This window comes from Bombina bombina, unplaced genomic scaffold (genome assembly GCF_027579735.1).
Source record: "Bombina bombina isolate aBomBom1 unplaced genomic scaffold, aBomBom1.pri scaffold_695, whole genome shotgun sequence".
Taxonomy (NCBI): domain Eukaryota; kingdom Metazoa; phylum Chordata; class Amphibia; order Anura; family Bombinatoridae; genus Bombina; species Bombina bombina.
Window position 1 is genome coordinate 46,102 of NW_026510701.1, and position 13,538 is coordinate 59,639.

General features: G+C 37.9%; 1 protein-coding gene across 1 annotated transcript in view; it reads right to left on the reverse strand.

Annotated features, from left to right (window-relative positions):
- Positions 1 to 2,777: 2,777 nt before the first annotated feature.
- Positions 2,778 to 13,538, reverse strand: part of LOC128643326 (claudin-15-like) — a 101,641-nt gene continuing 90,880 nt past the window's right edge. The window contains exons 4-5 of the mRNA XM_053696260.1: positions 8,678 to 8,791; positions 2,778 to 3,137 (exon numbers count right to left, since the gene is read on the reverse strand). Of these exons, the coding sequence (XP_053552235.1) occupies positions 3,044 to 3,137; positions 8,678 to 8,791 (208 nt within the window). The 3' untranslated portion in view covers positions 2,778 to 3,043. The remainder of the gene's footprint in view (positions 3,138 to 8,677; positions 8,792 to 13,538) is intronic.

The following is a 13,538-nucleotide window of genomic DNA, read 5'->3' on the forward strand; positions in this document are numbered from 1 at the left end:
CGTATATATACCTCGTCGCTTCAGGATGCTTCAGCACTCTCGGCTGTTAAGTTACAGCCGAGATCTGGAGCTCCTGAAGCCTCCATATAAGCCTCCATATGAGGGCAGATGCTTGATCGTTACAGACGGTGACACTGTGTGTATCACCGTCTGTAACGATCTTCTGCTGGAGTCGACAGGAGGTGTGGGCGTGAGTCGGGTGGTGGGTGGGCAGCCCAGCAGAGGAGGTAGGAGGGAACGGGAGGAAGTGGGAGGGGCCCTATGCTACATAAAAGTTGAAATAAAGGGACAGGGAGGGATGGGGCAGCTACGTTACAGAAAAGGGGATCTGGTGGTGTGGGGGCCCCCTAAATAAAGATTGTGGGTGGGGGGGAGGTGGGGGTTACACTACCTACAAAAAATATAAAAATAAAAAAAAATGCGGAGCTAAGCCGGATTTCCTGCACAGCTATTGGCTAAGAGGTGGAAACGTCACCTCTCAGCCAAATAGGGAAAATAGCGATCTGCCGGTGGGCTGCCTTAGCTGTTTTAAGTCAGTTTAGTTAAGTTTGCAGAAATACCATTATATGTGAAAACACCACAAAAATAAAGTGTCATTTTTTTATGATATACATGGTTAATATCAGCATAACAGTCAAAACATTAGAAACATTTAAAATTACACAAACTTCACAATGTCAGAGCACAGATACTTGAGTATATTGCAACTTAATGGTAATGAGATGCACCTGGTAAAAACAAGTTTGCGCAGACAACAATCAGGTGCTCTACTAAGCAGACTCCCAAATAAGTTGTTCTGCAATCAGGTTCTGAATATCTTAGTAGGTAGCGTGCTGAACTAAAGACCAGGAAACACAGGTTCCAACCCAGAAACTCTGTTCCACAATTACACCAGACAAACATACAAAAACACTCAAACCCTGGTATGCTTATTACATGCTGTGTCTCACAGGGGTATCACATTCCTCTATGTATTATAGGGGGCATAAAAGGGAATGCCCCAACCCCCTGATGTTGTTTCACAAGCCTATGGGTCTATAAGGTAATCACTGTTGCCACCTGGGCATCTGACCCCTCATTTGAAAAACAGAGCTCATATGCTACATTGTATTATAAGTTATTATTTTCCCTTTTAAAACCCCACAATAAAATGTACCTGGTAGACAGGTGATTTGTATTTTTATGGCAATCACTTGCTACCTGAATAAACATGAGATCACTCACACTGTACAGTTGCATATTTGGGATAGGTAATTACCAGTACCAAGGTGATTACCTGAAAATTAGAGGGAGGGAACCCTGATTTGAAAGTGTTACATTTATTTTTACATATAAGGGACCTCATAAGTTTGTAATTAAATATAATGGAGCTCTGTAATAACTCCTTACACTACCATTAGAAATGAGCTGGTTTGTAGTGACACAGATCATCTTCATCCAACGGTGCCCCTCATTTAAAAGAGGACATTCTCTGATTTCAAATGTGGTCTCATTTGTCCATTTAGCACAAACAGGGTGGAAGATAGAATCTTTGTTAGAGCCACCTCCCCTCAAGGAAAATGGCACTTTAACTACTGCTGAAAGTTATTGGTGTTTTTATGGTGATCACCTGCACCTTACAGAGGCATGAAACTACTAATTTGAAAGGATATACTCCCCTCTTTTAAATTAGTTTCATGTCCCTGAAAGTGGTCCAGGGGCTGAGATTTCGGCTTTAAAAGCTCCCCCACACCTGCAGCTTCAGTAACAACATATACATATATGGTCTTATCAAGAGACTTCCTACTGCAGATGGTGATGGGAAAGGACATTACAGTTTTCTTTCTCTGTTGCAATGTGGGCATTTTACCAGGACTAGGCTTGAAGGGGCATCACCCCTTGAGGAAACATGGCGCTTATCCTTAACCATTCTTAGTTGTCCGAAATAGATCAAGCTCAGCTGCTTTAATTAAAGGGACCGTCAACTCCAAAATTGTTATTGTTTAAAAAGAAAGATAATCCCTTTATTACCAATGCCCCAGTTTTGCACAGCCAACATGGTTATATTAATATACTTTTTACCTCTGTGTTTACCTTGTATCTAAGCCTCTTATGACAGCCCCCTGGTCACATGACTTTTTATTTATTGACTTGCATTTTAGCCAATTAGTGCTGTGTTGTGCACAACTCCAGGAGTGAGCACAATGTTATCTATATAGCCCACATGAACTAGCAGTCGCCTGTTGTGTGAAAAGCTAATAAAAAAGCATGTGATAAGAGGGTATCTGTAGTGGTTTAGAAATAGGCAGAAATTTCAAGGTTTAAAGCTTATAAAGTATATTAATATAACAATGTTGGTTGTGCAAAGCTGGGGAATGGGTAGGAAAGGCTTTAGCTATATTTTTAAACAATAACAATGTTGGTGTCGACTGTCTGCCAGACCTCGCTGAATACGGCGAGCAATACACTCGCCGTATTCAGCATTGCACCATCAGCTCACAAGAGCTGCTGGTGCAACGCCGCCCCCTGCTGACTCGCGGCCAATCGGCCGCCAGCAGGGGGTGTCAATCAACCCGATCGTACTCGATCTGGTTGATTTCCGGCGATGTCAGGTTATGGAGCAGCGGTCTTTGTGACCGCTGCTTCATAACTGCTGTTTCTGGTGAGCCTCCAGGCTCGCCAGAAACACGGGGCATCAAGCTCCTTTCGGAGCTTGATAAATATGCCCCCATGTATAGCACATTACTTTAAATATTTACACAAATCTAAATCTAAATGTGAAATGTTAGCATCTTTAATAAATTGCTTTTATTGTCATTTACATTTCTTTGTGTTACAGGCTCCGTAACAAAATAAAGATATGCATTACAAAAACACATGAAATATATAAAACAGGGGATTAAGCATACATGAAGCACTGCATTTTGTATAGGAGAAGCATGGCAGTGCAGTCTTTACACAATAAAGACCTTTACTTCATTTTTTGTCATTTTCTTTTAATAACAGGTATATCTCTAGACTGTTCACAGTTTATCATCCACTAACGGTAGCGACCAGACAGTTGTTAGACATAAGCTTTGGCGGACAGAGGCATTTCCTTTCTCTCTCTGAACTGTGTAAATTCACTTTCAGGTCCTGAATTGTTGTACTTGTACGCTCTAAAAAAAAAAAGAAAAAAAGATGAAAGCAAATATTACTTGTATGAGACAAGTTTTTGTTAAATTCTAAACTTTTTTTTCTATAGGAGTAATAGGGCAAAAAGTGGTTACTGCAAAATTTGTTATTGAAAGATGTACTAACCAGCATTCTACCCCCACAAGCACTGGCCGCGCTTTAATAGCATCAATTGGGGGAAAAATACAAAGAATTCTTTAAAACATTTTTCCAGTTGATATGTTCTATTTCAGCGGGTATTTAACCTGATTTTGTTGTATGGACTTTGTTATGTGCATTATATTAGGTAAATAGTAGTTTGTAATGTTCTTCATATCTAACGTTTGTTAAAAATTTATCTTTCCTTCCTTGAAACTGAAATTCTACAAGTTTCAACTTTCTCTTGCACAGCTTGAGAGAGGCCACACCCTTAAATTTAACAACCTCTTTTTTCATACTTTCGCCATTCTGTAGAAGATATTGAAGTACTGTGACCCAGACACCACACCCTCCTCTTCCCTTCTTGACCCAAGCTAACCCAACAACAGACAAGAATTGTGTGTCACACAACAGTGGCAAGGACATGTTCAGGCAATGAAAGATAAGACTAATGCTACCACAGTTAAAAAGACACAGCTAAATTGCAATGGCTGTGTAATAAAAGAGTTAACTTTAATTTTCATGGTCTTATCTAGACACAGACCAACTATGTCCACACAGGGTCTCTTGCATATTACTGAGTAAGCTGTGGGTGTCTTTTGTGATGTATGGGGGGACTGCATAGGTGTTGGAGATGTTAGCAGTTAGCTAAGTTTAGAGGACATGGGGTGGTCAGATTGGGGGGGGGGGGGTGCAGGATTATTTGCCTTGAAGACTTTACATCAGTTTGTTAGACACAGACAAATTCATAACAGGTAGTTTCATGTTTTCTTCACATTTACTTGAAATTAATGAAAACATTACATGAAACCTCAGGTTAGATGTTACAATATTTTCTGAGTATTATCTTAATGGAGATCAGGATCAGAGTTCTCATTGTTACAATATTTTTACTCCTTTTAATATAATGACTCTCTTCAAGTCATTGTGATATCATTACTATCAGACACCTAGATTACAAGTTTTTCGTTCGTGTTTTAACGCTGAAAAAATAGTCATTTCTGCGTTAAAACAGCACCGCAGCCATTACAAGTCTTGTCGATATAGCTGTACTGCAAGCCTTTTAGCCTGTAACGCAACGTAAGTCCCGCACACGTAAAAATTACGTTTTTTCATGGGACTTCCATAGCGCAGCCAATACGGGTTTTGAGGTGAGGCTAAAAAACCTGCGTTCCAGCCTAAAACAACAAGAACCGTTTCGCAATCTAAAAGCAGTAGTTATGAATTTTACGCTACAAAACTGTAACATAAAACTCATATCTAAACTGCTACAAAGTACACTAAACACCCATAAAATACCTTTTAACCCCTAAACCGAGGCCCTCCCACATCGCCAATACTATATTAAACTTATTAACCCTTAATCTGCCGCTCCCGACATCGCCGCCACTAAAAATAATTATAAACCCCTATTCCGCCTCACCGACATCATCACCACTATAATAAAGTTATTAACCACTAAACTGCCGCCCTCCTGCATCGCAAACACTATTTAAATATTATTAACCCCTAATCTGCTGTCCGCTCACATCGCCCCCACTGTACTAAAGTTATTAAGCCCTACACCGCCGCCACTATAATAAACCTATTAACCCCTAAACCACAAGCCCCCCACAACAAAATATACTAAAGTAAACTATTAACCCCCAAACCGCAAGCTCCTCACATCGCAATAAACTAAATTAAACTAGTAACCCCTAAACCTAACCATACCCCTAACCCTAACATAACCCTAAACCTAACACCCCCTAACTTTATATTAAAATTACAATATCCCTATCTTAAATTAAATCTTACCTGTCAAATTAAAAAAACTAAGTTTAAACTAACAATTAAACTAATATAATTATTAAACTAAAATTAAACTAACTACCAATTAAATAAAACCGTAAAACACATTTAAAAAATCCTAACACTACTCTAAAAATTACAAACGATCTAATTACAAAAAATAAAAAAATACTAACAAGAAATAACAAACACTAAATTACGAAAAATAACAAAAGAAATTATCCAAAATAAAAAGAATTACACCTAATCTAATAGCCCTATCAAAATTAAAAAAAAAACAACTAACCTACAATAAGCTACCTATAGCCCTTAAAAGGGCCTTTTGTGGGGCTTTTTCCTGAAAAAAAATACAAAGACCCTCCAACAGTTAAACCCATCACCCAACCAACCCCCCAAAATAAAAAAAACTAATTCTAAAAAACCTAATCTACCCATTGCCCTGAAAATGGCATTTGTATGGGCATTGCCCTTAAAAGGGCATTTAGCTCTTTTGCTGCTTAAACCCTAATCTAAAAAAAAAACACTCAAAAAAAAACCAACTAACACTAACCATCCACTTACAGTTTTTGAAGTCCTGCTTGAACGATCTTCATCCAGGTGGAGAGAAATCTTCATCCAGACGAACTCTTCTATCTTCATCCAGGTGGCGAGAAGTCTTCATCCAGGCGGCCTCTTCTATCTTCATCCAGGCGGTGAGAAGTCTTCATTCAGACGGCCTCTTCTATCTTCTTCAGGCGGCATATTCTATCTTGATCCTGGCGGCGCGGAGCGGGTCCATCCTGAAGACATTCGGCGTGGAGCATCCTCTTCATACGGTCGCTGCTGTACACTGAATCTTCAATGCAAGGTACGCGATTCAAAATGGCGTCCCTTGCATTCCTATTGGCTGAAAAATTTGAATCAGCCAACAGGAATTAGAGCTGCTAAAATCCTATTGGCTGTTCAAATCAGCCAATAGGATTTAAGCAGCTCTCATTCTATTGGATGAAGACTTCTCGCCGGCTGGATAAAGATATAAGAGGCTGTCTGGATGAATACTTCTCGCCACCTGGATGAATATCGTTCAAGCGGGACTTCAAAATCTGTAAGTGGATCGTCGGGGGTTAGTGTTAGGTTTTTTAAGGGTTTTTGGGTGTGTTTTTTTTTTTTAAATTAGGGTTTGGGCAACAAAAGATCTAAATGCCCTTTTAAGGGCAATGCCCATACAAATGCCCTTTTCAGGGCAATGGGTAGATTAGGTTTTTTAGATAGTTTTTTTTATTTTGTGGGTTTGGGGGTTGGGGGGGGGTTTAAATAAAAATTCAGGTCAATGTAGGGCTATGTTCTACAAAGGGCCCTTTTAAGGGCTATTGGTAGTTTATTCTAGATTAGGTTTTTTATTGTGGGGTGTGTTTTTTTTTTAAATGGGTATTAGAATAGGAATAATGTTTATTATTTTTGATAATTTGTTTGTTATTTTGTGTAATGTATTTTTTTCGTTTTGGGATGGGTTTTTATTTTTAGATTAGGGCTTGGGCAGAAAAAGAGCTATATGCCCTTTTCAGGGCAATGGGTAGATTAGGTTTTACTTTATTTTTATTTTGTGGGTTTGGGGGGTGGGGTTTTGTATACTGTTAGGGGGTGTTTGTTTTGTTTTGTAGCAAAAGAGCTGGTAACTTTAGGGCAATGCCCTACAAAAGGCCCTTTTAAGGGCCCCCAAAAGGCCCTTTTAAGGGCCCTTGGTAGTTTATTATAGATTAGGGTTTTTTTTTTTTGGGGGGGGGTGTTTTTTTTTTTTAAAGGGTATTATAATAGGAATAATTTTTATTATTTTGGATAATTTCATTTGGTATTTTTGTATTGGTAGTTTTTTTTCATTTTTTGTTATTTTAGTGTTTTTAAATTTTTTGTAATGTTAGGTTTTAGTGTAAGGCAGCTTAGGTTTTATTTCACAGGTAAGTTTGTATTTATTTTAACTAGGTCGTTAGTAAATAGTTAATAACTATTTACTAACTAGTCTACTTAGTTAAAATAAATACAAACTTACCTGTAAAATAAAAATAAAACCTAAGCTAGCTACAATATAACTATTAGTTATATTGTAGCTAGCTTATGTTTTATTTTACAGGTAAAAATGTATTTAGTTTTAAATAGGTATTATTTAGTTAATAATTGTAACTTTAGTTTAGCTATAGTTTAATTATGTTAAAGTTAGGGGGTGTTAGGGTTAGGTTTAGGGGTTAATATAGTTTAATTTAGGTTTTTGCAATGTGGGGGGCTGGCGGTTTAGGGGTTAATAGGTTTATTTAGTGGTAGGGATGTGGGCGACCAGAGGTTTAGGGGTTAATACCTTTATTTAGTGGCGGCAATGTCAGGGAGCGGTGGAATAGGGGTTAATAACTTTAATATAGTGTGGGCAATATTGGGGTGCGGCGGAATAGGGGTTAATAACTTTATGTAGGTGGCGATGATGTCGTGGGGGGCAGATTAGGGGTGTTAAGACATGGGGTTTATGTTAGGGTGTTTAAACATATCTTTATTTTTCCACATAGACATCAATGGGGCTGCGTTACGGAGCTTTTCATTCTGCGATCGCAGGTGTTAGGCTTTTTTCTGACCCGCTCTCCCCATTGATGTCTATGGGGAAAGCGTGCACGAGCACGTCAAAACAGTGCTTGAATTTTGTGCTGTATGGACCATATCGCACGCACAAGCCGGCTGTTTCAAAACTTGTAATGACTGTGCTATAGGGGGTTAAAAAACGCAACTTTTGTTGCGTTCGTTAATTTCCCTATAGCGGGCATATCTCGTAATCTAGTTGAGAGTAAACACCAAATTAAAAATCAGAAGCTGAGACATACGTATCTATCATATTTATCAAATCAAAATAAACTTTTATGACTCAGATAGAGCAGCAGTTTTAAGACACTTTCCAATTTACTTCCATTATCAAATTCTGCTCAATCTTTTTATATTCAGACTTTCTGGGGAACAAGCTCCTACTGAGCATGTGCACAACCTCACAGGGTATACGTATACTAGTCTGTGATTGGCTGATGTCTGTCACATGATACAGGGGGCCGGAAAAAATGGGAGAAAAAATAAATTTGTCAGAAAAAAATCTACTGTTTGTCTTTTTATTATGAACTTGTTAATTAGGCAATTCTACTGCAGTGAGCGGTTCTTTAATGAATGTACTTAGACACTAGAAAAGCCAGATGCCAGTGTTGTATTAGGAGAGAAAAAGAAAGAAGGAAGGCAAATAGGTAAAAAAGTAAACTAACATCAATGTTCCATTAAATCATTGTGATTATATTATTTGCCTACATATGTAGTGTGTTTAACTAGTGCTACATAGAGAACATTGTGATTATATTATTTGCCTACATATGTAGTGTGTTTAACTAGTGCTACATAGAGAACATTGTGATTATATTATTTGCCTACATATGTAGTGTGTTTAACTAGTGCTACATAGAGAACATTGTGATTATATTATTTGCCTACATATGTAGTGTGTTTAACTAGTGCTACATAGAGAACATTGTGATTATATTATTTGCCTACATATGTAGTGTGTTTAACTAGTGCTACATAGAGAACATTGTGATCGTACCCTTTTATGGATGTTTTTTTAACTTTCTTGCATGAACAGCACAACAAGGAGCCACCAAGAACTGCCAGAAGAGATCCTGCCCATCCGATATACAACGCAGGACCAAGTTCATACCTAGAATGGTAAAAATATTATTAAATGTATTAAAAAGCCACATTGTATTAGCTTTCCTGGATTAAAAAATGACATAAAATAATCTAGTACTATTTGCATTGGGTATCTTTGTACTCATATAATAGAATTGCCACAATACAGCAGATGTAGGTTAATTATTTAGATAGACCTAGATTTAGAGTTTGGCGGTAGCCGTGAAAACCAGCGTTAGAGGCTCCTAACGCTGGTTTTAGGCTACCTCCGGTATTTGGAGTCAGTCAAAAAAGGGTCTAACGCTCACTTTTCAGCCGCGACTTTTCCATACCGCAGATCCCCTTACGTAAATTGCGTATCCTATCTTTTCAATGGGATTTTTCTAACTCCGGTATTTAGAGTCGTGTCTGAAGTGAGCGTTAGAAATCTAACGACAAAACTCCAGCCGCAGAAAAAAGTCAGTAGTTAAGAGCTTTCTGGGCTAACACCGGTTTATAAAGCTCTTAACTACTGTGCTCTAAAGTACACTAACACCCATAAACTACCTATGTACCCCTAAACTGAGGTCCCCCCACATCGCCGCAACTCGATTAATTTTTTTTAACCCCTAATCTGCCGACCGCCAACTACGTTATCCTTATGTACCCCTAATCTGCTGCCCCTAACACCGCCGACCCCTATATTATATTTATTAACCCCTAACCTGCCCCCCACAACGTCGCCGCCAGCTACCTACAATAATTAACCCCTAATCTGCCGTCTGCACGCCGCCGCCAGCTACATTATCCCTATGTACCCCTAATCTGCTGCCCTAACATCGCTGACCCCTATATTATATTTATTAACCCCTAACCTGCCCCCCACAACGTCGCCGCCACCTACCTACAATAATTAACCCCTAATCTGCCGACCGCAAAGAGCCGCCAGCTACATTATAGCTATGTACCCCTAATCTGCTGCCCCTAACACCGCCGACCCCTATATTATATTTATTAACCCCTAACCTGCCCTCCCTAACATCGCTGACACCTAACTTCAATTATTAACCTCTAATCTGCCGACCGAATCTCGCCGCTATTCTAATAAATGTATTAACCCCTAAAGCTAAGTCTAACCCTAACACTAACACCCCCCTAAGTTAAATATAATTTTAATCTAACGAAATTAATTAACTCTTATTAAATAAATGATTCCTATTTAAAGCTAAATACTTACCTGTAAAATAAATCCTAATATAGCTACAACATAAATTATAATTATATTATAGCTATTTATTTTACAGGTAACTTTGTATTTATTTTAACCAGGTACAATAGCTATTAAATAGTTAAGAACTATTTAATAGCTAAAATAGTTAAAATAATTACAAATTTACCTGTAAAATAAATCCTAACCTAAGTTACAATTAAACCTAACACTACACTATCAATAAATAAATTAAATACAATACCTACAAATAACTACAATGAAATAAACTAACTAAAGTACAAAAAATAAAAAAGAACTAAGTTACAAAAAATAAAAAAATATTTACAAACATACGAAAAATATTACAACAATTTTAAACTAATTACACCTACTCTAAGCCCCCTAATAAAATAACAAAGCCCCCCAAAATAAAAAATGCCCTACCCTATTCTAAATTACTAAAGTTCAAAGCTCTTTTACCTTACCAGCCCTGAACGGGCCAATAGAATGCCAATAGAATGCGAGCTCAATCTGATTGGCTGATTGGATCAGCCAATCGGATTGAACTTGATTCTGATTGGCTGATTCCATCAGCCAATCAGAATATTCCTACCTTAATTCCGATTGGCTGATAGAATCCTATCAGCCAATCGGAATTCGTGGGACGCCATCTTGGATGACGTCCCTTAAAGGAACCGTCATTCTTCAGTTGGACGTCGCCGGATGAAGATGGGTCCGCGGTGGAGGTCTTCAGGATGGAGCCGGTCCTCATCGGATGAAGATAGAAGATGCCGCTTGGAAGAAGATGGTTGCCGGTCCGGATCTACTCTTCTTCCCGGATAGGATGAAGACTTTGGACCCTCTTCTGGACTTCTTCAGTGGATGTCTAGCCCCCGCTTGGGTTGGATGAAGATATCGGAGCCAGGACGGATCGGTGTGATACCCGGTGAGGTGAAGACAAGGTAGGATGATCTTCAGGGGCTTAGTGTTAGGTTTATTTAAGGGGAGATTGGGTTAGATTAGGGGTATGTGGGTGGTGGGTTGTAATGTTGGGGGGGGTATTGTATGTTTTTTTTTACAGGCAAAAGAGCTGAACTTCTTGGGGCATGCCCCGCAAAGGGCCCTGTTCAGGGCTGGTAAGGTAAAAGAGCTTTGAACTTTAGTAATTTAGAATAGGGTAGGGCATTTTTTATTTTGGGGGGCTTTGTTATTTTATTAGGGGGCTTAGAGTAGGTGTAATTAGTTTAAAATTGTTGTAAGATTTTCCTTATGTTTGTAAATATTTTTTTATTTTTTGTAACTTAGTTCTTTTTTATTTTTTGTACTTTAGTTAGTTTATTTCATTGTAGTTATTTGTAGATATTGTATTTAATTAATGTATTGATAGTGTAGTGTTAGGTTTAATTGTAGGTAATTGTAGATATTTTATTTAATTAATTTAATGATAGTGTAGTGTTAGGTTTAATTGTAACTTAGGTTAGGATTTATTTTACAGGTAATTTTGTTATTATTTTAACTAGGTAACTATTAAATAGTTATTAACTATTTAATAGCTATTGTACCTGGTTAAAATAATTACAAAGTTACCTGTAAAATAAATATTAATCCTAAAATAGCTATAATATAATTATAATTTATAGTGTAGCTATATTAGGATTTATTTTACAGGTAAGTATTTAGCTTTAAATAGGAATAATTTATTTAATAAGAGATAATTAATTTCGTTAGATGTAAATTATATTTAACTTAGGGGGGTGTTAGTGTTAGGGTTAGACTTAGCTTTAGGGGTTAATACATTTATTAGAATAGCGGTGAGCTCCAGTCGGCAGATTAGGGGTTAATAATTGAAGTTAGGTGTCGGCGATGTTAGGGAGGGCAGATTAGGGGTTAATACTATTTATTATAGGGTTAGTGAGGCGGATTAGGGGTTAATAACTTTATTATAGTAGCTCTCAGGTCCGCTTGGCAGATTAGGGGTTAATAAGTGTAGGCAGGTGGAGGCGACGTTGTGGGGGGCAGATTAGGGGTTAATAAATATAATATAGGGGTCGGCGATGTTAGGGCAGCATATTAGGGGTACATAGGGATAATGTAAGTAGCGGCGGTTTACGGAGCGGCAGATTAGGGGTTAAAAATAATATGCAGGGGTCAGCGATAGCGGGGGCGGCAGATTAGGGGTTAATAAGTGTAAGGTTAGGGGTGTTTAGACTCGGGGTACATGTTAGAGTGTTAGGTGCAGACGTTGGAAGTGTTTCCACATAGCAAACAATGGGGCTGCGTTAGGAGCTGAACGCGGCTTTTTTGCAGGTGTTAGGTTTTTTTTCAGCTCAAACAGCCCCATTGTTTCCTATGGGGGAATCGTGCACGAGCACGTTTTTGAGGCTGGCCGCGTCCGTAAGCAACTCTGGTATCGAGAGTTGAAGCTGCGTTAAATATGCTCTACGCTCCTTTTTTGGAGCCTAACGCAGCCTTTATGTGGACTCTCAATACCAGAGTTATTTTTATGGTGCGGCCAGAAAAAAGCCAGCGTTAGCTTTTCGGGTCGTTACCGACAAAACTCTAAATCTAGCCGATAGTAACTATAATTCACACATCTTTGTTCAAGCAGGCATTTGTCTGATCCCCAGCTTATTCTAAACTGATAACTCCAAAATTAAATTCCACTGTAAGACAAATACATTTGGAAGAAAGCAATGAAGGTAAGTAATGAAAGGAGACAACCCAGTGCTAATCCTCAGAAGGTAAGCGATGCATCAGTTACACTAACTTCTGTCCTGTTATTAAAAAGAACTCATTATGTGGTTTCTGTCAAAATGGCTTGAAACTAATTAAAAAAAAATCTTTTTTCTTTTAATTGCAGATACATAAAGCTGTGTATAGCATATGACCTACACATACACACACATATATACACTAACATGCATGTATACACACACATATACACTCACACACATATACATACATATATACACACATACGTATACATACACATACATACATGCACACTCACATATACACACGCGCATGTGTACACACACACATATACACACATGAGCACACACAAATATACATACACACACATATATATACTCACATTCATGTATACACACACATATACACTCACACACATACATACATGCATACAGATGTATACACACACATACATACACACACATACACATATACATATGTATACATTCACATATACACACATATATACACACATATACATACATGCATACTCACATATACACAAGCGCATGTGTACACACACATATACACACATAAGCACACACAAATATACATACACACACATATATACACTCACATTCATGTATACACACACATATACACTCACACACATAGATACACGCACACAGATGTATACACACATACATATACATACACAAATTCATATATGCACACAGATTTACACACACACATACATACACGCACACTCACATATACACACATATATACACACATACACACATACGTATACATATACATATACAGTGGATATAAAAGTCTACACACCCCTGTTAAAATGTCAGGTTTCTATGATGTAAAAAAATGAGACAAAGAT